The sequence below is a fragment of the Gallus gallus genome, chromosome 12 (assembly GCF_016699485.2).
Source record: "Gallus gallus isolate bGalGal1 chromosome 12, bGalGal1.mat.broiler.GRCg7b, whole genome shotgun sequence".
In the NCBI taxonomy this organism is placed as follows: Eukaryota; Metazoa; Chordata; class Aves; order Galliformes; family Phasianidae; genus Gallus; species Gallus gallus.
The window spans coordinates 5,848,414-5,875,310 of NC_052543.1; the positions used below are offsets into that span (position 1 = coordinate 5,848,414).

General features: G+C 39.3%; 2 protein-coding genes across 7 annotated transcripts in view; one reads left to right on the forward strand and one right to left on the reverse strand.

Annotated features, from left to right (window-relative positions):
* The window catches only part of NUP210 (nucleoporin 210), a 59,789-nt gene extending 46,749 nt beyond the window's left edge, over nucleotides 1-13,040 (reverse strand). For all 3 annotated transcript variants that reach the window (XM_015293448.4, XM_025154545.3, XM_414320.8), the window contains exons 1-4: nucleotides 12,854-13,040; nucleotides 5,005-5,141; nucleotides 4,277-4,408; nucleotides 1,641-1,737 (exon numbers count right to left, since the gene is read on the reverse strand). In XM_015293448.4, coding sequence (XP_015148934.2) covers nucleotides 1,641-1,737; nucleotides 4,277-4,408; nucleotides 5,005-5,141; nucleotides 12,854-13,008 — 521 coding nt within the window. In that variant the 5' untranslated portion in view covers nucleotides 13,009-13,040. The remainder of the gene's footprint in view (nucleotides 1-1,640; nucleotides 1,738-4,276; nucleotides 4,409-5,004; nucleotides 5,142-12,853) is intronic.
* The window catches only part of HDAC11 (histone deacetylase 11), a 45,406-nt gene continuing 30,998 nt past the window's right edge, over nucleotides 12,490-26,897 (forward strand). The window contains exons 1-3 of one of the 4 annotated variants that reach the window (XM_046899893.1): nucleotides 12,803-12,858; nucleotides 13,534-13,676; nucleotides 15,877-26,883. The gene's annotated coding sequence lies outside the window, so the exon portion shown is untranslated. Of the gene's footprint in view, nucleotides 12,700-12,802; nucleotides 13,322-13,533; nucleotides 13,677-15,876; nucleotides 26,884-26,897 lie in introns of those variants that run through there. The other 3 variants (XM_046899894.1, XM_025154462.3, XM_015293066.4) reach the window with 3 other exon arrangements.

Below are 26,897 nucleotides of genomic sequence, written 5' to 3' on the forward strand. Positions count from 1 at the left end.
GAAGCTTGTTTGCCAGCTTTCAAAAGGTATCAGAAAACTGCACGTTTTCTATAATGATCCCTCAGTTTTTACAGTAGACGTAGACTGCAAAAAACTCTGCATTACTGTGGAACAGCAGATGTGAAAGACCCCACAGCTTATGTTTATAAAAGCAACAGCTTAACAAACCAGAACACAACTCTGACCTGTATGAAGAAGCTTGGGTGAATTTAATAAATGACTATGAAGAAAAAAAGAAAGAAAAAACCCAAAAAACTACTCTTAGAGAGTTGATTTCCCCACATTACGTATATATTTTTTCTTCTGAATAAAGCCAGATTTGTCAAAGGAAGATATAACTTCCCACATTAACGTATGCCCTTCAAACTACAAACATTTCATTGGAACCTGTTTTTGAAGCAACTGAACCCTCTGTTAGGTGAGTTTGAATCTATTTAATCTTACAAGATCACTGTACACTGTAGGGAAGTTTTGAATAATGCTGAAGGAATCTATAAACTGTTCTGTGAGAAAAATCTGTTTCATGTGTATGCAGCCTGGTCAAATTCAACGATATCTGGGAGGCATTTTTGCTAAGAATATTCACATGAAGTTGAAACTCACCATAGTATTTAAGATAATGAATACTAGCACATCGTTAACAACAGGATCCCAGTGTGCTGATTGTTTTATTTCCAACATGTTGGTATCAGTGTAAAGATAAAACTCTCAGACTACAACAAGAAAATGCCAAGCAGTCCTCAATTTGAGTTAGTTTAATAAAGATGGAAACTGGCATTTCTGTTTGAAGCCATTTTAGTTCCATTATTCTAAGCTGAAAACTAGAATAATAACATCAATGCTATAAAACGACAGAGCACATAAATAAAAAGCCAAAAACAAAACAAGGCATGAAGTGATCTGATGAGAAACATAGGAGCAAAGAAAACCATACAACTTGATCTCAATTTCTACTCCTGTTACAAATGAGCTCCCTGACTTCTGAGCAAAAAACTCTACCTCCTTTAAATGAGCAGACCACTATTTTCCAACTATACAAGGACACTAGAAAACACTAAACTCATCAGTGAGTTGGGAAGAAAAAAAAAAGAGCACTACTAAATTCCAATCAATTTATTTTCAGAGCCAGTATTGGTAATGAACCAAGCACCATGACTTAGTTATCAAGTGAGTGCTTTCTACTCATTGCCTTGACAGACGGAATTCAGTTATTTCATCTGGCCTTGTGAGCCATTCCAAGCCTGCAAGCAGCCTCTTGGTCCTGTCTCATTTAAAGGTTAGTTACCTTGAAAGCTATTTCAACATTAGAACTGGGTGCTGACTGACACCTGGAGCAATCTGAGTTGGGAGAGCCCCTTTCTGGATTTTTTGCACAATAGTTACTCTAGTCTCTAGCTACTAGATTAGAGATATCTGGACTACTTATTAGCACTAGCACTTTTTAAATTAAATAGAGATGAAAGTGCCCAGGCTATTGAGTTCAGACAAACAAACAACAAAAATACATACACACATACTCCAACCAACACATAAGCATTATCTTAGGTGCCCACTGGGTAAACAGCCTAGAAATATTTACATAGAAACTTAAAGGACAGGAGAAGTACTTATTTTTTATTTGAGAACATGAATGAACTTACCGCAATGCATTGTGGGAATCTGAGAAGCCATCAGCCTCTGTGTCTTTTACTATCGTCCAGTCAAAGACTAGCCCTGCCAATGTGCTGAAAGTGTTTCCTACAAACCAAACAATTAGATTAAAACAAAACTACTAACTACCAACACCCATAGAGCCTTCTTTTTTCCTAGGAATATTCTCTTATCCTTAAGAGGAACATTATCAGTATTCTATCAGTATTTAACCACAGAATTCACAATCCATTTTGCTTTACTCACGTGCAAATTCAAGATCATTCTGTTTTTCACAGAAGCCATTAGATAGGGGCTGAATGATGGAGAATAGGTGGAGACACCTGCACCTAGGATGTCCTTGGCACCAGCCACCTCCTTGGCTACAAAAACCTTACTGTTTCCTGGATATTGGCAGGATGCAAAACAAACAAACAAACCCAACACCTTTCACTTAGAAAAGTGGATCTGAGATACCTTTTGGGAAACATGAGATCACAGCACTGATGAACTTTACTTTCTACATACGTTGCTGCATTTTTGAACACCTTTTTCCTACAAAGCTGAACTAAAAGACTGAAAAATAATAAATATTAAATATTAAAAAAAGGAGCAAAATGGGATAAATAGACTGAAAGCATGGATATTTCATGATTACAATTAAGTATAACAAGCTGCTAATCTGAAAGAATTTATAATTTCAATGTGGGTCTTGCTCTGGATTGCAGTATCCACTGGGACAAATAAACATCAGCATTTACTGTATTTTAAAGTATATTTTCAATTGTGTTCCTCCCTCTAGTATTCATATTTACAATACAGTAAGAATCAAAGAAAATGCATTCTCAAACTCCTGTGCTTTAAGGTTTAGGATATCTTGAAGCCACAGAAAGATTTTAAGACAGGATTATACAACCTGCATGCAATACTGCCTTTCCTATTTCCTACAACTTATTACATACAGCCATTGAAGCAGTCCGACAGATCAATATGACAGGAAAAGGTGTTTTACTAGGAGTGTAACGACAGACGGACCAGCATGATGGAAAGGTGCTATAAAGGAAGGGAAGAAGATTGTTCACCCAGATCAGAAGATGCCAGGTTTGCAGAGGAGAGCTTCACCAAGAAGGGATCTCCAGGAAGAGATCCTTCCCCAGTGGCAGTCAGGTTTTCAATGAGGTCTAAGAGAGGTGCAGCCAGGCTCCACTCCTTCCAGTCACAGAGCTGAATTGCCTTCACCTGTGCTCCCAGAGCTGACTGGGTCCTTTCCCCAGGTGCTCAATCAGTGGTTCAGGCCAGGACTCAACAGTTCCCATACAGCCATAAATCTCAAATAAATAGCATTAAAAAAAACAGCAACAACAACAAACCTCCAAATGTACATGGAAATATAATTAAAATTGCTTAGGATTAGATTATTTAACATGTAGTCATGTTTAACATTTTAATGATGCAAGTTCTAGCTTTGTGAAGCTGTATTACACTTTTTCTTACTCCAATAAGAAGGGCAGTGGATAAATACACTGGGATGTAGACTGGGATGTTTCATCTCAAAGCTTGTAACAAAGCTTTCTTCAGTCACTCAAATTAAAGGCTCGTTCTGCTTGTTAAACTTCTGCTCCTGTTCAAACTCTAACTCAGATGGTGTCCAAGGGAAATTTGTCCATCAAGCATGCTTGAGAGGTTACAGAAATATCAAACCAAGAATCTGGTATTACACATAATATAAAAAGAAATTTACTTCTCACTATTAGCATACTGCCACACATTACCTGGTAATGTTGGTTTTACAAATAAACTGATACACGATGGGCTCATTAACTACCCTAAATGAACAACTCAAGCTTTTACAGCTGTTTATAACCTATCATTTCCTTCCCACTAGCTGTCCTAAATATCATTTAGTTTGCAAGAGTGTTCATGCGGGCATGAAAACAGACTGTAGAAAAAAGCATTCTTTTTTAAACCAGTACCACAGTTCTTTCTGATGGAACAGACAATGAAAAGCAGAAGCTTCATGCTCTTAATAAACATGGATTTAATCCACATACACTGATGTTTATGAGCCTAAACTATACTTTCCAATAAGGAGTGCTTCCGTAATGATTAAGGGATTGGTGATTGGTCCTTAACATCATCTCTGAATATCCTGCTAGATGTTTGGTTAGACTCAAAATGTCCCTTCACAAAATTCTTTAGATTATCACAGTCAAAAGGAAAAAAAGAGAAGAAAAAAGTAGAACTGACTTCTTCATAGTCCTCGGTTTAGTTAAATCCTAACATGACATTTCAACAGAACAAGTACTACAACTTCTTACATTATATTCTTTCACCTGATCTGAAGGTATAATTGCTAACAGCTGACATCTTTATTTTACTGACTTGAAATTCTAATTTTCAAAACTACTCCTAGAACTAGTGTGATTATCTGGGCAAGTAAGGAAAAAAGGCAGGAAAAAGACATTGGAAATGAAGTAGCATTTGCTTTTCCTGTTCAGGTAGTTGAGTATTGTAGGTTTTATACCTAAGCAAAATCAATAGATTACTGAATATGTTATCCAGAGAACTCCCTTTAGATTACTCAGCTTGGCTTTTACTATTCAATATATCAGACAATGAAGTGTTTCAACGCTAATCAATTGCTTACCTTCTGAATCTAAAGCTTGAATTTTTAGCTCTAGAGGTGAATCTTCAAGATAGAGTTCTCTTGTTGTGGATACGATTTGTATGCCGTGAATTATATCAACTATAGCATCACAACGAAGAACCTGTCCAGTCACTTCAAGAGAAATCACACAGAATCAGTAGCACTGGATGTGGTCATCATCCAAACAACATCAGTAACAAGACAAAATACACTTCAAATTTAAGCTGATGGTGCAAGACATGGACGTTGAAGGAAGTGAAATTAGGTCATGACCTTGGCTAAGAAATGCTCGGTCAAATGGTGATTGTGGCTAAACAAGCAAGAAGAGTTCCCTCCTTCACAGTTCCCTTCCTCACTGAGAAAAAATCTTAAACTTAAAAAAATCTTGGAAATTTTTCATTTCCAACTACACTAATAGTAACAGACATTTTCTCTGAGTATATATTAAGCATTTGTACGGTACAATTGTCTGACACAGCTCACATCCTAGGGAACTTAATGACTGCTACCCAGAGACCGTAAAATCCTATGTCACTGTGATTTAGTGACTCCAAGATAATTATTCAACCATCTGTTTTTGCATATCTATCATTCTAAAAACTAAGCAGGTACATTGTCTGACAGACATAAAGGCAATTTCCAGCCTTCTAAAGGACAAGCTGTTTTCAACTATCACCTCCATTTATTATTATTTTTTAATTAATTACCTAACAAAAGTTAGAACTTACTTGTATCTTCAGCAAAGATGATACTTGTCAGACGTGTGGGCTGGGAGGACCGTGCCTGCACAACAGCTTTCTGCGAACACTGACGCTCTCCCTGATCTGCAGGCTCTATGCTTGCAACCTCCGGCCTGGTGGAGGACCTAGAAGATTACATAGTTGTATTAGTAGTACTTAAACTACAGCATAGAGAAGTCAAAAGGCTAGCATAAAGCTATCAAAATACTTTACATTAGACTTACACTGGAACCGAATTGCAACAGCTCCAGGAACTTCAGCAAAAACAAGCTTGGGCTGAGGATGGGAAAAGCACAGACCAGAAGCCCACCAGAGCCAAGACAGACAAAAGTAGTGTTCTCCCTACTGTGTCAACTTCACAGGTGGGTGCAATTCAGCCTCTTAAGAGCTATCTCCAGCTGTTTACAGAGTTACAAAACCTCTGGCTTGATCACTTATTACAGTTCTGATGAAGCCATTTTTCTGTCTGACAAATGCAATCTAAACCATTTAGTAAACTCCCACCTGCTTATGATGATGACATTAACTGGATTCTGACTTTTCTTTGGAAGGAGATTCAAAAACATCTACCTCTTATCTATAGGAAATATCTTTAAATCAGCAAAAATTTGGTGGCAGGTTGCAAACCAACAGCAGTACCACGCATACCTGTCTCCACAGAGGCTGGTTTTACTTACTTCTATTGCTGGGATAACCAACCAATCCAAAGGAGTGAGGACAGCTTTCTCATTGACTAACAATGTACCCATTTCATAAAATATCTCGACGTGCTCAGCTTTCTAAGTGATACCAGTCACAGTCCGGGCAAACCCTGACCACTTTGCCTGGAAGCAATGGAGTAGTGTCAAAAACACAACTTGGGAGACAAATCCAACTGTGCAAAACAATATATCTATTTACAAAATATCTATTCAGCTCAAAGCAGTCAGTGAGGCAGGAACATCGCGTTCCTTACAAAACTTCACAGGAAACAAAAAAATAACTCCGTGCCACCTCTCTGATGCCCTGCATATGGGTCTGGATTTTATCCCGTTATACCTGTGCAGGCAGCGAGGCCCCAGAAGCCTGTCATCCAAGGGCACAAAGGCCCAGCTGGAACGTTTTTAATTGTGCCTGCTAATTGGAGGCACACAGGTTCATTAGACACCACAAAGCATTATAATATGCTTATCTTGGGCAAGATCCATTAATTCAATGAATTATGAATTCATAATATGGGTGTGCCTCCAGCAACGTATTGCTTACAGAAAGGCCAGTCTTAAAGGATCTTAAAACAACAGTCATAACTGCTAGCTTGGAATTTTCAAAATGTTTTATTTGTTAGATTTGAGATACCTAAGCACTGCACACAAATATAAATGTATTTTTATACTGGCTTTACACTGGTTCTAAAACAATGGGATGTTTGTATGTTACGAGCACACTTACCTCTGCTATAAAGTTACTTATTTCAGAATCACCAATTCATTATTTTCCTGTTACTCTGTAGCTTCTTAAGGAAGCATGAAACAGTTTGCTAATATTTAGCAAGTTCCTTAACAAGATTAGTATTCACAACCAGGCAATCCTTTCTTCTGCAGGCTTTTTAAGCTGAGCTTGCAGATCTGACTTAAGCATTCAGGCAGTTTGAAATAAGCATGTACCTATGGAATTGACTTTTATTATTTAGTTCTTCACATTGTTTAATATTCTCTGCCATGAGAATTTTTGATTAATTGGAGATTTGACTTTTTTACAGTCTGAAATTGATTGTTTACAACACAACAGGGGTTTCACTGTATTCTGTATTTGTTCTTTTAATATATCATTAAGTAATGTAGTACATAACAACTACAGTTAGCACTAACAGTAGCACTATAGAACTAAAGTGAATTACAGAATAATTTCCACATTAGAAAAAGGCAGGAACAAAGAAACAAATAGTTTGAGTTAAATTTTAGCTGTAAATGTAGATAAACTCTACAATTATAAAGAAATTTCTACGCTTTTACAGCTGGATATGGGCTAACTCTTAGTTAACACTACATTTTTAATTTTATTACTGACAGGATGCCTGCTTATCTGAGGCAATTACCTGAACTGGGTAGGTGATGTAAGGCCTATTGAGATTTACATCATGAAGCAATCCGCATGATGTCTGCTCTGTTTGTTTGCTTGCTTTTTTAAAAACCAAACCCACAAAATACTTGATGATCCCTCTATATCATTTGTCAACATCAAAAAAAACACACTTTGTTTTCAGATATGTCTGAGTCAGGGTCAAGCACAGAAAGGATAAGGCATAATCAAAGAGGCAATATATTATAGTGGCATTACTCTGCTGCAAGACACAAAGGGCTCACTCCTGTGTCCTAGACAGACAAGAAACTTCTACTTTAAAATGACACCAAAGAGTGCAAATTATATCACCTTCCACCTACAGCAGGTCTTCAGCAGCACGTCAGTGTGTGATATATATTGAAAGCTATGCTTGTCAGAGGTCGAAATTAGATCCTGACAAGCAAGCAATGGGAAGCATGTCTGGCACTAGCTCTCAATCTCATACCAGCCTCTAGGAGAAAGAGCAAGGCAGGGAGGGGGGGAGGGTACTAGAAAAAAGGAGGTGGAAAAAAACTCAGAGAAGTGCCAATATTTATTTCCTCATGAATAAAATCCTACTTACAGAGAGAATCTCAGAAGTTGCAATAATGACAGCCAGCCCTCCCTCTCATTTCATTCATAAGCTTTTCTCCCTTGGACACAGAACTGAGTGGCAAGATTACATCTACAGATCTATCCAGCTCCATTCCTGTATTTTTATTTACTGCTCTGTGATATCACATATGAATACTTCAAGGATTATATTTAATCTTCTTATCAGTTGGTTTAAAGATAAGGCAAACATTACTTCCTTACGTCTAGCAAAACACAACTAATTTGTATTGCTTCCACGTATTACATTGCTTTGTCAGCTCTTTGGACTAAACGTAACTGATTAAATGAGCAAAAACCCACCTTTGCAGAGATGTACCTTAACTGAATTGAGTATTTCAGAATATTCAGGAACGTAGGCAGATGCACAACCAGAGAAAGCAGACAGTAAAGGTTTTAAAGAGTTTTATAGGACTAGATTGACCAATGCAGTAGGTGCCTTACTTCTTCTTGTTTTGTATGCTAGCAGTGTTAGCCCACTCTAGGGACTAACACTGCTGGCATACAAAAAAGAGCACATGAGGCAGAACAGCATACAGGCAACTGTAGTTGTATGATCAGAAGTATATTCCTAGAGAACCAAGGATATGGGAACTGAACCCATGCCAAAGGAAGGAAAAAAAAAAAAAAAAAAAAGCACAGAGGAAATCTGGCAGAGTTGCCTCAAATCTTAAGGATTTGCAACTATCCAGTAGGAGATTATCTCTATTGCTCACTCAGTCCTCTCATAGAATGCTTTGCAATGCACTGGGAAAACAAAAAGCAGCAAGAAATCCTCCATCCAGTTCTGCTTTAAAGGCAAATGGAAACATCACACGCCACAAAATGAGCCAAGAATGAAGCTTTCACTCATGAGATTTATAAAGTGATCGGTTGACGCGCACATTAACTTCAGAGGAGGCCAAGTTAAGCCAGTGGTGATTGTTTTCACAATCCAACCCAGCCCTGCTAACTTGTAATCTTTGTCAAATCAACAGGTGGCCCAAAGCATTTCACTGAAAGTGCTTATCTTTGTCTCTTGCCCGCAGAAGGGGAAACATCATGCTGCACTGTCCCCCTGCTAGTCAGCTCAGTGTTTTTGAACTGCAAACGTGCAACTAAAAGAATGCAACAAGTAAAGGTTTGCCTACATGTGTTTTCCTGGTATTAGCTTAGCCTGATTTCAAAATAGAAAATAAAGTGAAAAATGGTAGTTTCACTCCGAAACGCAGACTTCGCATTTTCCAGATTATACTTCCATTATTTCAGATTATTCAGCCTATGAAACCTTGTCACATGTAGACACTGTTCAAGCTTAGATGATCCACACCTGAGCAAAACTCTTAGAGCAATTCATAGGTGTCCAGCAATGACAGCTGCCAAACTAACTTGTTCTCACTGTCCTCCTTCCCCGGCATGATGTGCTCCAATTCAGAAGCTTCCTCAAGAGTAAATTTGCACTGCATTTGCTAAGAGAAAAAGCACAACTACTTCTTGTACCTCTTCAGAAGGTACCTTCTGACAGAACATCTATGCCAGGCACTCATGCCACCTGCTCTAGTTTCAAGCCACCATAATGCCAATGATATAGAGCCACAGCAGCACAGCCCGCCTCTGTACCCAACCTCAGGCTGATCCTGAGCTGTTTCTACAGCCACAGGAGCTCCCAGTGGAGCTAAGAAAGCACCCGCTGAAGTGTGGGCACCTCCTAGAGGAGAGGCAGTGCTTTACCATCCTCTACCGTGGCACTGCCAGTGGGAAATGCAGGGCAGGTGGAAACCGAAGGAAGGGGTAAGAACAGCAGGCAGTAACATTCTCTACATAATGAGTATTTTTATAGCAAAGGAAGTGACAATCAGAGCCTTGCACTAGAATTTTTCAGTTAGAAACTAAGACAAGGCTTTTGTAGACTCCTGCTAACACAGGTATCCAGGAAACAACAGCAGTGACAAAAAAAAAAAAAACAGAATATCTTTAGATTGTCAGCAGCAAAACAAGGTTACAGACTTGGTCAGCAGCCCTGCTGTGTTATTACAGAATACTGCAAGCCATCAGATATATCTCATGGAGTGATAAGACTGATTTACAAACCAATAACAGAAATGCAAGATAAGGAGTCAGAGAACAAGCTTTGCCGGCCATCTATTGCAACAGCAGTGTTGCATGTAGGCTTTGGTTTCTCAGAAAGTACCATCCATGACAGCCCAAACAGCACGGAGCCACTGCATCTCAGCCAGCAGTCTGCCACGAGGGCAGCAGCTTCAATTGTGCCACCAGCAGCTTCAGCAGCACATACAAAACCTTTCAAGAAAAATCAACTCTCCATCATTATGCTGGCAACAAGCATTACGCAGCCATCGTCATCTTTGCATAGCTGTAATCTTTCCATAAGGAAACTGACCATAGTGATCTAAATTTAACCGTTTCTATTTCTCAAAGCTAACTTCAGAAGCTCAACTTCCTAATGATTCTTACCATAAGCCTCAATTCTAAAGACATGAAATAATACCGTTACAAACATGTCAACATATCTAGATGCTACACATAACTTCTGGTAGAAATACCCTGCCATGCTGTATACCTTCAGATAAAATGCTTCTGCTTTCCACTCCCTCCAGTAGTTATTATGTTGAGGCAGATTTCAAGGAGAGAATTCTGCTTCTCAATGCTTTCAATCTGCCAGGTGTAACTTCAGGATAATGGTAATTAAAAGATAAATAAAAATGTGATTTAATATGATGATGATTATTTAAAATGCTGAATATATCTGCACAGGCCATCTTATCCCAGAAGATAGTACAAAATTAACAGGTAGGAAAACCGTGTTTGAAAATAAAGCTTTTACCAAAAGAAAAAAGAAAAAAAAAAAAGAAAAAAAGAAAGAAAAAAAAAAAGGAAAACGAACATAAAGGTAACCAAAGACCTGAAAGCACAAGTACCTTAAAAACATCAAAAAATATCTGAGGAATTTTCAGGCATCACAGTGATCATTTTGATCATGTTGGAAACCTCCTGCTTTCAGAGGTAAACATGGAAAGGTAAGCTCCAAAGGGAAGCTGGAAGAAATTAAGTCACAACATGTCATAGACAAGAAATCCTGGATGCTTGGCATGACTAACGCATTGCTTCAAATACTCAAAGGACAACTTTGGAAGACAGATGCTGATAACATGGGAGCAGCATTCTTATGCTACCTCCCACCCTACAATCATCTGCATTAGACAACCTCAGTCCCTTCCTCAGACACACCAACAGCCTAAAACATATAATTTCTGCTTTTACACATGGAAACCTAACCCTTATTTTACAGATACAGTCACTACTTCTGAGCTCACTATATTTGGTACTTCCAAACTTCTGCAGTTTAATGGCCTCTCTCCATTAGCGGCTACTAACAACAGCCTTTTCAAGAAAGTACAGGAAACCTGTCAGCAAGTCAATATAGACTTGCCCCTGCAAAGTCTGTATGCGTTTCTAATTCCCTACATCTCAAGGCCCACAAGGGCAAGGATGCAGAAAGAGAGATGCAGATGCAGTCTAGCAAACACACTCAGAGCATGACAAGCATTACTGCTTCTGCTCAGTCCTACACACACAGCTACTGCTTCCTTCTGACGGTTTTGCAAGCACACGTTGAGTTTTACCACCCACATCCTGCCAGACCCTGCAAAGCAGAAGTGAACAAATACACATTTACAACCCCAGTACAGAAAATGATGGCAGCCTGTATGAAGCTGGTATAGGTTCCTTAATTCTCAACCAGAATTCATCTCTAAAGACATACAGAGGAAGAGGTTGCTGAAGCCAACGTGCACAAGGGACATGACTAATGGCAAACTACCAGTGTAACATGCTCTGAAATGCCTATGGATCACCTTCATTGGCCCTAATGGACCAAATCTGGCATTTCCCTAGAGTACAATCTTACCCTTCCATCTGTAGCACTTAGTACGATGTCCAGATGCCCACATACTTCTGACAGGGCCTGGCACGTGCAGGAAGGGCAGCAGCCAGCCCAGCATCAGCCAGCTGGTCACTGGCAGAACAGGGAAGGCTGCCCACACCTCCCAGACTTGATTAGTGCTTTGATGAGTTTGTTTCTACCTTTCTAGAATGTACTTCACCGCCCACAGCAAAGCCTTTAAGGGACTCAGTTACCTCCAAAGACTACAGGAAGGAAAATCCCTGCACTCTGCCACTAAAGCAGTCCATGTAAGTAAATTACATCACCACATGGCAGCTGAATCTACTAACTTGCTCCCAGCCAACTTTGGATGCTCCAATACAAGAGCCTCCTCCAACACCTGAGTTGCCATAGACCTAAGCCACAGAACTAGGCAGGGATGGGAAGGGTATTAACACAAATACACCGATACAGTGAAAACAGGCCTAAAACAATGTGTTTCAGTAACTGCCAGCTACCAAATAACAACTGCAAGCTGCCAGCACCTGCTCGGCCTCATCCTGAACATAAGCTGGCTGCCACAGCTTCTTCAATAGAATCTTCCTGCTCATCTAAGTTATAGTTTAGGCATATTAAAGAGAGGATAAGGAGTTGATAACACTCATTTAACACGGAGGCCGCGACACAGTTTCTAAATCTGCAGCAGCTATTTGTCATTCAGTCCCTCGTTCAGCTTGGTAACCAAAGCCCGACCCGTCGGCCCCTCTTTACTCAGCGAGGAAGGGGTATTTCGACAGTGGTGACGGAGCGTGCAGCCCGGGTGGTGCGCCCACACCTGTGCTGCTGCAGGGCGAGCGTGGGCGGCAACACGGCTGCAGTGCGAGGACACGTGTGGGAGCGGGGCGGGAACACGAGGCGCCCGACCATGGCGGGAAGATCACTTCTCCACAGCAAGCGCCTTCCGCACGGCCTCCTCAGCCTCTCTCCACACGATGCTCCTCTCCAGAGCGCGTGTAACGCGCGTTACGAACAGCGACAGCCTGCAAGCAGCTGCCCAGCCTTTCCCCTCGGGGCTTCTGCATGGGGAGCGGGCGGGGCGCCGAAGCAACGTGAGCCCGCGTGGCGGGCGGCCTGGCAGCGCGGCTCCCGCAGCGGCGCGGCGCCGGGAGGTCGGGGCGCGTGCTCCCCCCGGGCGGAGGGAGGGAACGCCGCAGGTGCAGCCGGGAGAAGCGGCGGACAAAGAGCGGCGGCACCTGCACTCACCATCGGTAGCAGCCCTCGCTGGCCTCCAGCGTGAAGTTGACGCGCGTGCCGCGGGTGAAGGGCAGCAGCACTTTGGGGATGTTGAGCTTGGAGGAGGCGGCGAGGCGGTGGAGAAGGAGCAGGAGGAGCAGCGCCCGGGGCGCGGGGGGAGCCATGCTCCGCCACAGGGAGCGCCGCCGCTGGGGGCGGGAAGGGGCGGCAGTGCGCTGCGGGCGGAGGGACGTCAGCGGCGGGGCAGGGCGGGCCGGCGCCCCGGGGGGGCGGAGGGGTGAAGAGAGGAGAAGGGCCGGGCCTGCCCTGCCCTGCCGCCCTGGCATGGTTGAGGTCGATAAGGGGCTCGTTGCACGCCCGGGCACTCTGCGGCTCGCCTCAAGGCACGCAGGTGTGGGGCAATTTGGTTAAAACAGACTTTACCGATTAAAAACGCAACCTGAATTCTCTTCCCTGTTCAAAAACATCACTGCGGAGGTGGGTGTCGCCTCTCAACGTTTACATTATGTATCATAATATATTATACTGTTACTATGCTGGTTGTGCTACTTACAGTGTTACTAACAGCTAGGCTAAACAGTGCTTTTATAATAAAAGCATGGGCTTGCTGTATCCTTCAAATACATCCTATATCCTTTCTGTGTAGTTTGAATAGGAAGACTTATTTTCCTGTACTCTTCATGTCATAGGTGAAGAAGTGGTGTGCAGACCAAAGTGCAGAAAGAGGTTAAGAAAGCCAGAAAGGGAACTCAGTGGGACGTGAACTCTACAAGCCAGGTGAATGCAGCGGTGACTGTGGCCTGAGCAGCTTGGAGCCCCTCCAAACAGCACAGTAAGTAGGTGGATTTCGTCAGCTGGCCTTATGCTGGCTTGATCTTTTCCTGTCGTGCTCAGAAGTGTGGTAGGTCAACATGGGAAGAGGGAAAGAGAGAGAGAAGATTTAACCAGCACTGATAGATCTGTAATTATTTAAGCATTCTGAGCCTGAAATGGAATCTAAGAAGCACACATTTCAATTAAGCATTCCCCTCCCTCCCCCCCCCCCCCCTTGCCTTTTTTTATTTTTTGTAAATACCTTGCAAAATGTATGCTTTACCACAAGGTGCTTACTGGACTTCGTACTAGAGGACAATACTGTAGTGCTCATTTCACTTGGTTGTAGGTATTTTTTTGCTGAAAACTTAAAATGAATGGATGATGTATGTAGGGATTACCGTGGTTCCATATGATAGAATTTCTGTATTTATTAATTTGATTTTTTTAGAAGTTTGGACACACCTTAAAGTACTCAAAAAAATACATGGTATTTTGTAAGTCAAAAGCCAGACTGATACTGCAGTCTTACCTTATTGATAATGTTCACTCACATGTATAATTATTTCACCATCTGTTTAACGGTAGGATCTCTTTACCGTTCACTACATGAGAAAAGTCAAGCTCCTTGAATTAATTACTATGTAGTGAATGAAGTTGGTTAAATATTCAGTGAGGAAAGGGGCAATAACAAGGGAAGAATCATTTTGATTTTAAAGTATTTGAATTCTGTTTAGAGAGTTTGGATGTCATCCAGGGACATAGCTGACATGTTACCCACTTGCAAGTTACATTATCAAGTTCACCGGTTCTCATCTATTCTAAGCAAGTAAATTTACACAAGACTTTTTATTTACCTACGAGTATACTTTTTTTCCAGTATTTATTCAGCTATAGTGTGGTAGTTGTCAGCATATTCCCTGTTCTGTCCTAGGCAGCTGTGCTGTGCTGGACAGTACACTTCTCAATGCAGCTTGTGTTTGTATATTGCTCATTTTCTGAATGCCCATAATGAAATGGTGTGACTTTAGAGAAGGGCTGAACTTCAGTGCTGCAGTGTAAGTCACTGAGAACTGGGCCCAGAAATATTTACAATATTAAAAATTCTGGCAAATCAAGGCACAACATGCTAAATTGCTTCCCAAAAAACAGACACTTCTTTGTGTACTCTGTCACACAGTTTGTAACCTTCTTTCATGGATGTGTTCTGGAGAGAAGTTCAGAAAAGGCTTGAATGTTAGGGAAGGATGGGATAAATTAGCCCGTGATCAAATCAATACTTCACATTTACAGTCGATTGTGGTGTGATTACAACAGAGTGGCTAAGGAGTAGATAATGAGTACTTTGCTTTGAATGAGGTGAGACAGAGTGCTTCCTAGCTGTTAAAAATTGGTTTCACAATCTGAGTGTATCTTAATCTGCAGTATATGATGAGTAACTATTCTGTATTATTGGAGTATTGTTGTTCTCATATAGTTAGACCTGGGTGATTTTTACTATTTCGTAAACAACATCAACGTGCACTTAAGACCTGAAGCAATTAAATATCTGACATAAATGCATACTCAGAACCTTTCAAAACAATTGTAAGAAATGCATTATGAAGGAGACATTGATGAGCAACTCTGCAATTTCCATCAGACAGTAAAATTATGAAGCAGGTATTCTACTTACCTAAATTGAAAGTATGCATTGTGGCACTGTGCTAGCGTTAGAGACTGTTTTGGAAAAGAATACGTTAGGAGGAAGACTTGCTGCACACTCTGAGAAGTTACTGAACTTGCTGGTTGACAGTATAATTGCTGCAGTGCTTGGATTTCTTTTTCTGGACTGCAGTGATGGGACTAGTATGGAGTCAGCACGTCTTTCTCAGGCTGAAATGTCAGTACAAAATGTGTAGAAATATTTTCCTGTGGAATGGTGGTTAGCTGACATGTTAGACAATAGGAACAGGAACGATGCATTTGTGAAGTGAGATGTTTATACATTGATACGTGTGTAAAAGTAAGCCTGATGAGGAGCAAAATATGGAATTTTTTTGGTCACAAAGATGCAATTATTGAGTGATAATGCGGAGTACTTTAATGAGCTGCTTAGCTGTGAGTGGGACTGAGTAGAAGAACTGTATTTTAAAGAAATTTAAGAGGCAATTGAAGTACACTGTGTAAATAACAAAATACCAGGTGCTGATGCAGCTTTTTCACTTGTCTTCTCATAGAATTGCCCCAGCTCTTCCCCTGCCTCAGATCTCGAGGATATACAATACGCATCCTGTTCTAGCAGTACAGCCCTGTTCTTGCAGGGCTTATGTTCAGGAAAGTTGAACCAACTTGATGTGGACAATAAGCATGTATCCCTATGTGTTTCTGGATTGAGGCCCGAGCAGCTGCCAAATTCTGACCAAGGAAAACATCAGCTTCAGAAGCTTATTAAAAAAAAAAAACTAGCCAAAAAGGGCCTGCCTTTATTTGCAGGCATTTCATATTTTAAAATGTGTGAATAATTTTAAATCTTTAGAAGTAGTTCTAAACAAAACAAACAAAATACCAAGTGTGAACAATTGTAACTCAAAAGGTTAAATTCCAGCCAAGTAACACCATGAGTTCAGGAAGATTCTATTAAAGTATACTTGTTCAAGCTTAGTATTATTGATAGAGCAGTTTCAACCATATCCTACACAGATAAGTCTATGTGTTAACAGCACAGGGCTCTGTGATGTATGAGCAGATAAATGCATTGTGTACAGTCTAATTGTATGGACAGTTTCATGAAACTGGAAAAATCAGAGTTCACACAGTAGATCAATGAACAAAAATCCTCACTGTTGCCCTTATGAACCTTTCAAATAAATTGAAGTCTGATGAGAGGCAACAAGTAATTGTAGTATGTTTAGTGAAAAGACTGTTCTTTTAAGGATGTGGATTCCATGGTTGAGAATCCAAGGAAGACACACTAAGCTGCATAGGACATGAAAAGGGCAGGTTAATAGAGTTGGAGAAAGAAAGTGGTCTGTTAGTACATTTGTGTGAGAATGTCAGAGATATCAGAACCTTTCTTTTCCTGGTGTTCTTTGTTTAAGGAGAGTAAAATTATATCCTGCAAAATAGCTGGGAAAGACGGTCAATTTCCTTCCTTATCAGGCCACATCTGATAACACTTGAGCTGCCCTCATTGTGTCTATTTTACTCATCTGTGCTCTCAAAGTACAGTGCTTTATGTGTATTTCCTGGATGACTATTTCTATAGCTTTCATTGCTTTGCTTTCTTCCTGCTTAGTTTGCTGTTTGGTTCCATCCTCACATCTGCAGAGCCCTGTAAAATATCTCCATCAAAGAAGCACCAGTCATGGAAGTAAAGTAGTCCTATATGTGAAAATGTACTTAAACAGTCATGAGAAGAAAAATAGATTGTAATAGATTGTAGGCATCTCTTCTTACTATGACAGTGGTGGTGGGAGTTAGTAGTTTGCCAATCACTGTATTTGAGTGTTTGGTTATAAGCATCCGTTACTTCAAAACTATATGAAAGATCTTACCAACGTGCAAAAATACACAGCTGCTAAGCCTGACTGGCATAATTCTTGCTGAGTGTGCATCCGTCCTGTTGTCAGAGGTGCATGGCTAAGGTACCTGCCTCTGTTAGGTCTCTGTTCTACTGCTACTGAGATTGAATTGCAAGAGAGAGTGCATTACATTTCATTACTTTAAAATAGATATCATAGACACAGAGTATATAAAACAACATTCATTTTTCAATTACTTCTTTATTGCTTTCTCTACTAGTAGAGTTATAATGTTCAATTTACTGTATTAGACTTTTTGTGTCTTCATACGCATATTGAAGATTTTATGAGAGCACTCTCAGCCTTACAACTATTCTTTGCAAAACTAATGATGGATTTATAGCAACTATAAAACTGAACACTTTGGTTATGCCTGCCAGTATTTTCTTTCCAAGCAGCATCATGAGAAGATGTTTGGCCAAAGGAAGGCGTAAATTCAGGAAATTACTAAAATCAAGGCAGCCAGTTAATGGTAATAAGGAGAGTGTTAACTTCCAGCAAAGTTGATTTCTTTCAAATTATTTGGAAGGGACCATTTTTGTTTAGAAACATCAGTTAAATCAGAGCCAAATCCATCATTCGTTGCTTTGTCTAGTCTGCCCTGGATGCCAGGGGTAGTTTTTAAATATGGACCAGGTAAGTGTGATGGAGACTCAGAAGAGAAATGTAGCTCTTTATAAATCTCTATTCCTATTGTATAAATCCATTTGATATGCAAGACTTTCCCAGATAGTATAAAACACCAAGAGCTTACTCAATTATTCAGGATGTATCTGATAACACTGAGATTATGAAACAGTAACATCAGATAAAAATAGGCGTTTTTAACATCAGAGTTTATCTACCTTTCTAATGTAAATTTATGGTTATTAAAGAAGCCTATTTATAGCTCTTTTCAAAGTGTTACATAATAGTGTTTTTTCCATGTGCCTTTATACAGAGATTGAAATCATATTAATGAGCTATTCACTGAACAACTGAATGAATGTATGAGTGATGAGAATTCACAAGAAATAGATGAGTAACACACAAACAAAAATCCCAACCTTTGTTTCCCCTTAAATACATCAGGGAAATTTAGGAAACCACACAAGCCTTAAATCTTGAAAATAATTAGTCAAATATATAAATAGGCTTATGAATATGTTTAATGACTTAGGTAATGGCAATAAGGAAAATGAATTATGATCTTTTCAAGGTTACTTGGTTTCATATTATGGTATGTACACCTCAAATGTTAAATGGGCAATCAAGTACAATAGTTCTACATCTTTTTAAATGTTAACACTGTTCTGAATTGTTTTCTTACTTTCTATACTTTAAATGCCAACATGGGACAATTTATTACGCTCTAGCATCTCTTCCATCTTCCAGCAGAAGTATTTTGAGCAGAAGTCTTTTGACTTTGCTTATCCTAGCACTGGTAATGACTGTATTATCCAAATGCCTCTTGAACACTAACATGCATAGGGAACAAAGCTCTTCTGGGAAGCCTGAAGCAGTGTTTGACCACCCTATGGTGAAGAAATTTTCCTTTTGTCCAGTCTGACAGCCACTACTCACCTAGGACATGCCTTCCAGCCCTTTCATCACCTTTGTTGCCCTCCTCTCAATGTATTCATGTATCTTAAAATCTTTTTATATTGTGGGCCCACAACTGTGTACAATGTTCAAAGTGAGGCCATACCTCTAGAGGGCTTCTGTACCTACATACTCAGCAAAATACCTTTGTATTTTTCCATGCATGCTTACGGTATATAACATGCATATCAAATGTAAAATTAGAATTTACTTTTCACTCCAAGATCACATCAGTACAAAAAAAAAAAAAATCAGGGACTCTTGCTGACCTTGAAGAAGCATGACACAATTTCTGTTATTTCAATTATGAGTTCTTCCAAAGATTTAACTTACTACAGTGAAATGATAGTAGAAAACACTGGAGGTGCTGCAATAGACACCAGAATACAATATGTTATGTATGCTTTAAAATCTACTGTACATCTAAGATCTAAGTATGAAGTCTGACTGCACCATCTTGTTCAAATTAGCTCTAAAACCTACAGATTGTTCTTCTTCTTGAATCTGTGATTCTTTCATATACCCAAGTAAGTTTTGGGGTTGCAAAGGTATTTCTGCCAAAGTACTTTTAACAGTTTTGCAGGTGAAAAGTGCTTGAGGTACTATTGATTGCTTAATGATTCTTCAAACAGCAAGTGAAGGAATTATACAGAGATCAGGTGATTTTATTTATTAAGATATATTCAGCTTTTTTTAAGTCTGGACAATAGCTTGTAGAGATGCATAAAACTGTGTGCTCGGTAGCCTGTTTTTTCACAAGTCTAATAACATTCAGTAGCAATTGCAGGTGCTTGTACTTGCTGACGTTGTTTTCATTTCCCCTCCCGCCTCTTCTTCAGATTAGGGATGAAGCACAACTCACTCTGACTTCTATTGCAGCACCATTGTTATGTGGAGAATTTAATTCATTAGGCTGTCAGTTTTCAATTCAGTGGGAGGTTAATATTAATATGTCCCAAGGATCTGTGTTATAGTTAGTACTTAATATATTCATTAATTATCTGGAAAGGCAGAAATGAAGGGTAGAAGAAAAAAATGAGGTCAGCAGGATTTGCAGATGACAAAGTTATTTAGCGTAAGTCTTTATAAGAGGAGGCTGTGAGGAACTTCATGGAAACAGAAGTAGACAAATTGGCAGCATAATGCTTGATGACAGTCAGACATTGACAAATGTAGCCTAGTGCACATAAAAATGAGAATTCTGAACTGCTTGCATGCACAGCCCTGTTCTAACTTATCACTATTTCCAAAAGGCAAAAGGAACATCCAGCACAGTATAGAAATTCTTCTCACTGCTCAGTGGCAGTTAAAGTCTACATAAGAGGATGTGATGCAAAAAACAAACAAAAAAAACCCCATGAAAATGATACAACATGATAGAAAAATATTAGTTCCAGTTGAAAGTAAAAATTTACAATACGCTAGGGTCATTCCATCCCACTTATCTTAAGATAGGACCATTTCTGAATAATTTGGAAGTCCATCTTCAAGTCTGTTTTGTTTCCAATGCAAGAAGCTGGAAGCCCTTCATTATAACACATGCTGGGTAAAGTTGAAACCTGAAGAGCATTTCCCTTCCTTTACTTTTGTTTAATCAAGCTCAGTGCCATTTCGTGATATTCTCTTGAACAGATTTCCGTTGTTCTATGAAGATCTGATCTCTACAAGACTTCATCAGTTCATTTCTATTCCTATGCAATTACCCTGCACACATCAGCACCATTCTTCCATTTTATTTCTCCTAACTAGCTGGCATCTTGGTGATGCTGGTTTGTTTGTTTTTTTTTTTAAGTTTTCTATTCATGTTCTCTCTTGAGACTCCCGTGAGATGTTTGTTTTCTCCTTTTTCCCCCCAAATTGCTTTTTTTTTTTATTGGCTTTGATTCCTTTTCAGGAAGTTCTCACTATTTCAGATTAGCTCTTTACATAACAAGTGTACTAATAAGGGGATAAAGGGACAGGAACTTGAGTTTATAAGCATTACACATGCTAAGGTTAGGGACGAGGTTAGTTATGATATAAGCAGCAGTAATTCTACAAGACTAGATGCTTTTATAAGTTGAACTCTGTGGAACACTTGTTCTTGCTTCTCTCTTGTAAAAAAAGTAGATGAACGTGGATGAAACAGACAAATAATACTTATCTTACCACTGTGGTGTTCTACTTAAAATTCATACAACCCTTTAAGTGTCCCAGCTAAGAGCCCCAGAATTGCCATGCCATCTTAAGCTCTGTAGCTTGTAGTTACAATTTGTGAATTGTTCTCTACATATTTTTTATGCAGCACTGCTCTAAGTTAGTTGCAAGGATGGGAAATTTAGCTTTTGTGTTTTGTGTAAATGAAATTATCGATAGATTCCCCGTAGTACATTGTATGAAGGCTTAGGTTTTTGGCAATACTTAAGTTGATGAAAAAATTATTTTGCTTTAACTTTCATTTCACAAAGATGATGCCCAGGGAGGTTGTGGATGCCCCATCCCTGGAGGCATTCAAGGCCAGGCTGGATGTGGCTCTGGGTAGCCTGGTCTGGTGGTTGGTGACCCTGCCCATAGCAGGGGGATTGAAACTCGGTGATCACTGTGGTCCTTTTCAACCCAGGCCATTCTATGATTGTATGATCATCTTTGCTCATAACTGATGGTTGTAACAGCTTTGAGTCTGAATATTACCAATTATTTCAGTAAAGGTTTGTTGTTATTTGAATATTTGAACTGTTTGGTTCTAACTAATTTATAGGACAGGACAGCAGAGAAAGATACTAAATTATTCGCTAATATTTGGCTAAATTGGAATGAAATGACCTTTTCAAATTGAAAAACACTCAGTAAAAAACAGACAAGGAAGATTTTTCTGTATAAATAATGAGGGGCCTTTTTTTTTAATTTAGAATTCAAATAAGTAAATAACCCTGTACTTGTTTAGCTTTGTAAAACTATGTACTTTGTTTTACTGAGTTCTGAATACATTTGACCCTTAAGGAATTTCCTTTCACATCTGATCTTGCATCTGCTTAGTTTTGAGGATTGTAATGCAAATCTACTGAGAAAAATTACACTGAAAGCCCCATAACCATTTTTTCCTTCCAATTTATGTCTGAGTTCCATCTTGCAATGAACTAAGGAGATTAGTTATGCTACAGAACTATGTGCCTGTGCAAATACTATATTTGCAAAAATAACGTATGCTTCATAATTCAAATATTAAGCAATCTCAGTCTCTTAACTGTACCCTCTTTTAAATCCTGTATCTTCTTGTAAAGGACATAATTTAATTAAATGCAACTAAATAGAGCTCAAAATATTCCTTCAGTGCAATAACCATCTGTAACGGAACTAAATATTTTATTGGCTTCCTAAATTCTATTTAAAAAATTGCATCATTATAATTACAGGCAATTTGCTCCTCAGCAGATTTATGCATGCACTTATTTTGTGCACTGCAAGCTCTGTGAATTGTTATACTTAAATTATATATTTTGCTTTAAATTGATCCAGAGATGTGAAATAAATGTATCTGAAAAGTGGAAATACAGTCTGGAATTCACGATTGATTGCATTTGCTACAGCAAAATGTTGGCATTTTGCATATGGTGACCTGAGTCCTGCTACAGACTGCTCTCTGTTCTACTGGTACTGGGTTGGTACACATTTAGACTAAGGTTAGGGATAAAAAAAAAAAAAAAAGAAACAACTCAAGTTTTTCCCTTTAAGAAGACAAGAAAGGCATCTTTTGAACCAGATAAGCCTACTTTTCTTTCAGAGGGGAATATAATGAATTGAAAAGCATAGGTGTTTTTAACATTTTCAGTACTTAAATGAAAAATTAGAAAATAAAGTCAGTTTTCCTAACATGTTAGAGATTATCAGAGACAAAACGTCACTCCCCAAAACAGCTTATCTGACCCACAAGCCTAGTTCAAGCTAGTGACCTGAAATCATGCCTGGCTATTGATTGTAGCTGGTTATGTATTTACATGTATTATGCATTTGAATTTTGTTGCAACTTGTTGTTTACTTTTTATCTCTTAACGTTGCCCTTTTGCCTAATAAAGGAGCAAATCCCTACCATGCTAGCCTACATCATTAATAAACTATATTAATTGCATTTTAGTTACATTATTACAAATAGATCACACATCAATTAATAGTGCAGTCAAATGGACAGATTTACTTTGCAATCAACTGAAACTTATCTATTTGTATTATGTATGTATTTGGGTTTTGATTAATGAACCAACAGCTTATACATCTGATATTGAAAAGCAGAACGTGTCCAAAGTTTTGTCTTCACCTTAAGCTGTTCTTCACCCCCCCCCCCCCCCCCCATCCCTCTGGTTATCTCTTCCTTACTTATTTATCCAAACAGCAGGGAAATATGATTGTCTAATAATCAACAAAGTGGGTAAACATTTCAGTGTTCTAAGGCAGACAACCAGGAAGTAGGATCCTTTTCTAGAGACATCAAATTAACATGTATTGTGCCAGAATTAGAAAGGGGTAAACAGTACTTATCTTTGACTACATCACAACTAGTCAATCAGCTTCTCATGTGCTCCAGGAAGAGGAAAGATGAAGCACTGTCAAACCCAAAGCATATCACACTTTGGGGATCGATGTGACTAAATATTATGTACAGTTTATTTCATACTGAGAACAACTCTCAATCTTTCTGAAGTTAGATATTCTCTAGGGAGGTTTCTAATTATCTGTAAGTTGAAACATCTGCCAGCTCACCTCAAGTCCAAAATGTGCTGTGAGGTTTTATGGTCATCTCAGGATGCTGGCATCATGCCTGATGATTGGTGCAGTTACAGTGGAGTAAAAGCCATCAGCAATGACATGCTATGCCTCTGCCCATCAGGTTAAATACACTTGAAAACACAAAGAAGGTACCTCCTCACAGGCTTACTTGTCTTGACAGTTTAAACGAATCAGATATACTGCAACTGTTCAGCTGTACTTACAGGGAAGATGGTTTTTAATCTGGATAAATTCTGTAGTGAGCAGGGAATACTGCACTTCTTAAGGAGGTTAATCCATTCAAGGGAAAAAAAGCCAGCAATGAGTTTTGCTTTCTCTCTCCTGTTTTGTTATGCATGGTTCAAATAAACCAATAATAGCTTGCCAGAAGACAGGCTGTTACAAAACATACAGACAAGTTCAAATAAAAACATGCTAGAATTTAAAACAAAAAACAACTACACACAGAAAATGTATGAAATACCAGAATTAGACTAATTGTAGAAACTAATGTGTCCTTTCTCATGTCCATAATTTTTTAATCTTTAATTACCTGTTCAAGTAGTGCTGATGTATTGGCATAAGCCTTTGCGATGAGCTACCCTACTCAAGAGGGCAGAATAAGTAATAGCTTTCTATTTTGTTTTCTCCTTATTATTGAAGTTTGTACTCTGAAGCTTAGTCTCTACTGCAGAACAAAAATATAACCTAGAGAAAATAACATCCTTTTCTGCTACATCCACCTACCCAGGAGCCACTGCTAGGGAACTGTCTCCCCAACATTCCTGCAAGCTAGAGGAGTTGTACTACACATAATTATAGGAGTAGTAGTATTGATGATAGTGTCAAGTGTACAAACAATTCACAAGTACTACTTATTAGATATGCCTGGTTTTAGGGATTTCCACTGGAGTGGCAGTCAGCCCTTAGGTGAGGTCTAAGAGAGGTGCAGCCAGGCCCCACACCTTCCGGTCACACAGCTGAATTGCCTTCACCTGTGCTCCCAGGGCTGACCAGGCCCTTTCCCCAGGTGCTCAATCAGTGGTTCAGGCCAGGACTCAACAGTTCCCATACAACCATCCAAAACTTACTTTGTAGTTACTCCCTTATTTTCTAAGAACAAATTAATAATTGTTAAATTTGAGAGAGCAACAAATAACTCTCATGAGTTTTGCTGATTAGAGAGAAGGAGGACTGAGTGGGAAGAAGAAATGGAAATCTGCAACACATAGCAGGTCAGGGAGCTGCACTGCCTCAGCCATTGTCTTGCTTTGCTTTTTCCCAGCTTTTCTGGTGGTGAAGGAAGTAAGAAAAGTCGCCACCACCACCACCCTCTGCTGCTACATTTAATCACCACGTGCCACAAATCAAGATGGTATAAGCTGCAATTAATGCCATCCTAATATAAGAATGGGTGTAATCACAGTAGCTAAATGAGAAGGCTGCTAATTGCTGGTCATTGACATGCTTCAACAGATGAGCAGCCTATTAGCGTTAGAAATGAGGGAGGTTTATTACTACTATGTTATGTGATCAGCACGTCTTTGTCAAAATAACTTCCTGCACAATAAAAGTATGAAATGAGTTGCTCCTTACACAGTAGGAAAAATTTTGTTGAGATAGTTAAAAAACCATGGGTTTGTTTCACTTCAATTATGATAATTAGTCAGATGGTGTGGAAAACAGAAGGGGATTGTCTTTTTCTGAATTTCTCTTTCTCTTTGTGAACGCTATGAAGGATCCCTGACTTTGACACTTTCCAAGCAGCAGGTGCTTCTGAAACTAGGACTGGAGCAGAATGTGCTAAATCTATATTTGTCCCCATGATACTTCTGTAATCTCTTTATATATGTGAGTAATATGCATATATTAAATGTTCCTTTGCATATATGACTTTTTTTTATTATTATTATTGCAACACAGCTAAGAAATGCTGGGATTTCTATTTGTTTGTTTTTATTGAGAAAAATAAATGCAGGTCTTGTCCCAGCTCTGGGAATGTGAAGCATTTGCTCCAGCTGGATTTTGTGTATGTTCTGGCTGACAGCTGCTCCAGCCACCCACCAGAGCACCCCAGAATCATGCCCTACATGCAGAGCTCACACAGGTGCTCCTTTGGTTCTTTATCTCCTTGCCAGTAGGGCTTGCCTTTGCTTCAAAGATTTCTGGCTTCCTTTAGGAGTTAAGCTGTTGCAGAGCCCTGTCTGCTTTCTCTAATTTCTGTGAGCAGTATATCCAGTTCTGGATCAGCACCAGTGAAGTTCACTTGATAAAAATGCTACTTGAAAAAAAGGGAATTTAAGAATACTGTTGGGAAGTCTTGTAAGGATTGTTATCAATGTGACAGGAATGTCCTGCACCTTTTTAAAATTAAAGTGAATATGTCTACCATTCCCTTCTATATACTGTTCTTCTTTTGAAACACTTCATGTAGCACTTTAGCTCTTTCTTTCAATGACCACAGTTTAACTGGGCGGTGTGTTGTGGGACAATTAGCTCAGAAGCTGCTTTGCTTTATTCAAATATGTTTTACCATTCCTATGTTCTTAGAAGCATTGCATCATAACCACTCAGCAACTGAAACATCTGTTTTCTCCTACCAGCCTTAATGTGCTGGACTATATTAGCTATTTGTTAAAACAAGTCCTTCAAGATGTTGATAGTAATTTATGATACCTAATATAGTTTAAGTCTGATTATATTTTAATTAATCTCTAAGTCACTCACTGATATTTGAGAACAAATTAAAAAGGTTTAGTCTGCTTATGGCAAGACGTTCCTATCCAAATGTGTAAACTTTTCATGGTGCCTGTGGGAGACTTATTTGAAGGCCTTTGACACTGAAAGAGAGTTTCTGAATAGTTCAGAGCTAATAAAACCTTTAAAGCCTGGAACAAAGCTAGGGTTTGTCTAGTGAGGCTGTTGTGTAGTTTTTCCTATTTCTGTAGTTCCTTTGCTTTTGTTGTCTGTGCTCAAGTAAATATTGACGTTGAAATTCCTTCAAGATATCTCTTGTGGCATTACTTCATTGCAATTTATGAATCTAAAGCTAGCAGAGAAATATGAAAATATTGAAGTGGTTACTGGATTCGGAAATTGGAGGGGGACTATTATGTCACGGCTGAACTGGTGATAGAGCACCTGGTGAAGGGGAGGGCTGACCCAAGAAGCACAGGTGCAAGCAATTCAGGTGCTTTCCATGTGACTGGAAGGGGTGGACCCTGGGTCCATTCCTCCCTGGGCTCATTTAAGGGCTTGCCTCTGAAGGAAGAATGGCTCCTGGATGAAGGCTATTTTCTGAGATGGTGTGCTCTGTAGCTAGAGAACCTCATTGCCAGTCAGGTCTGTTAACTGTT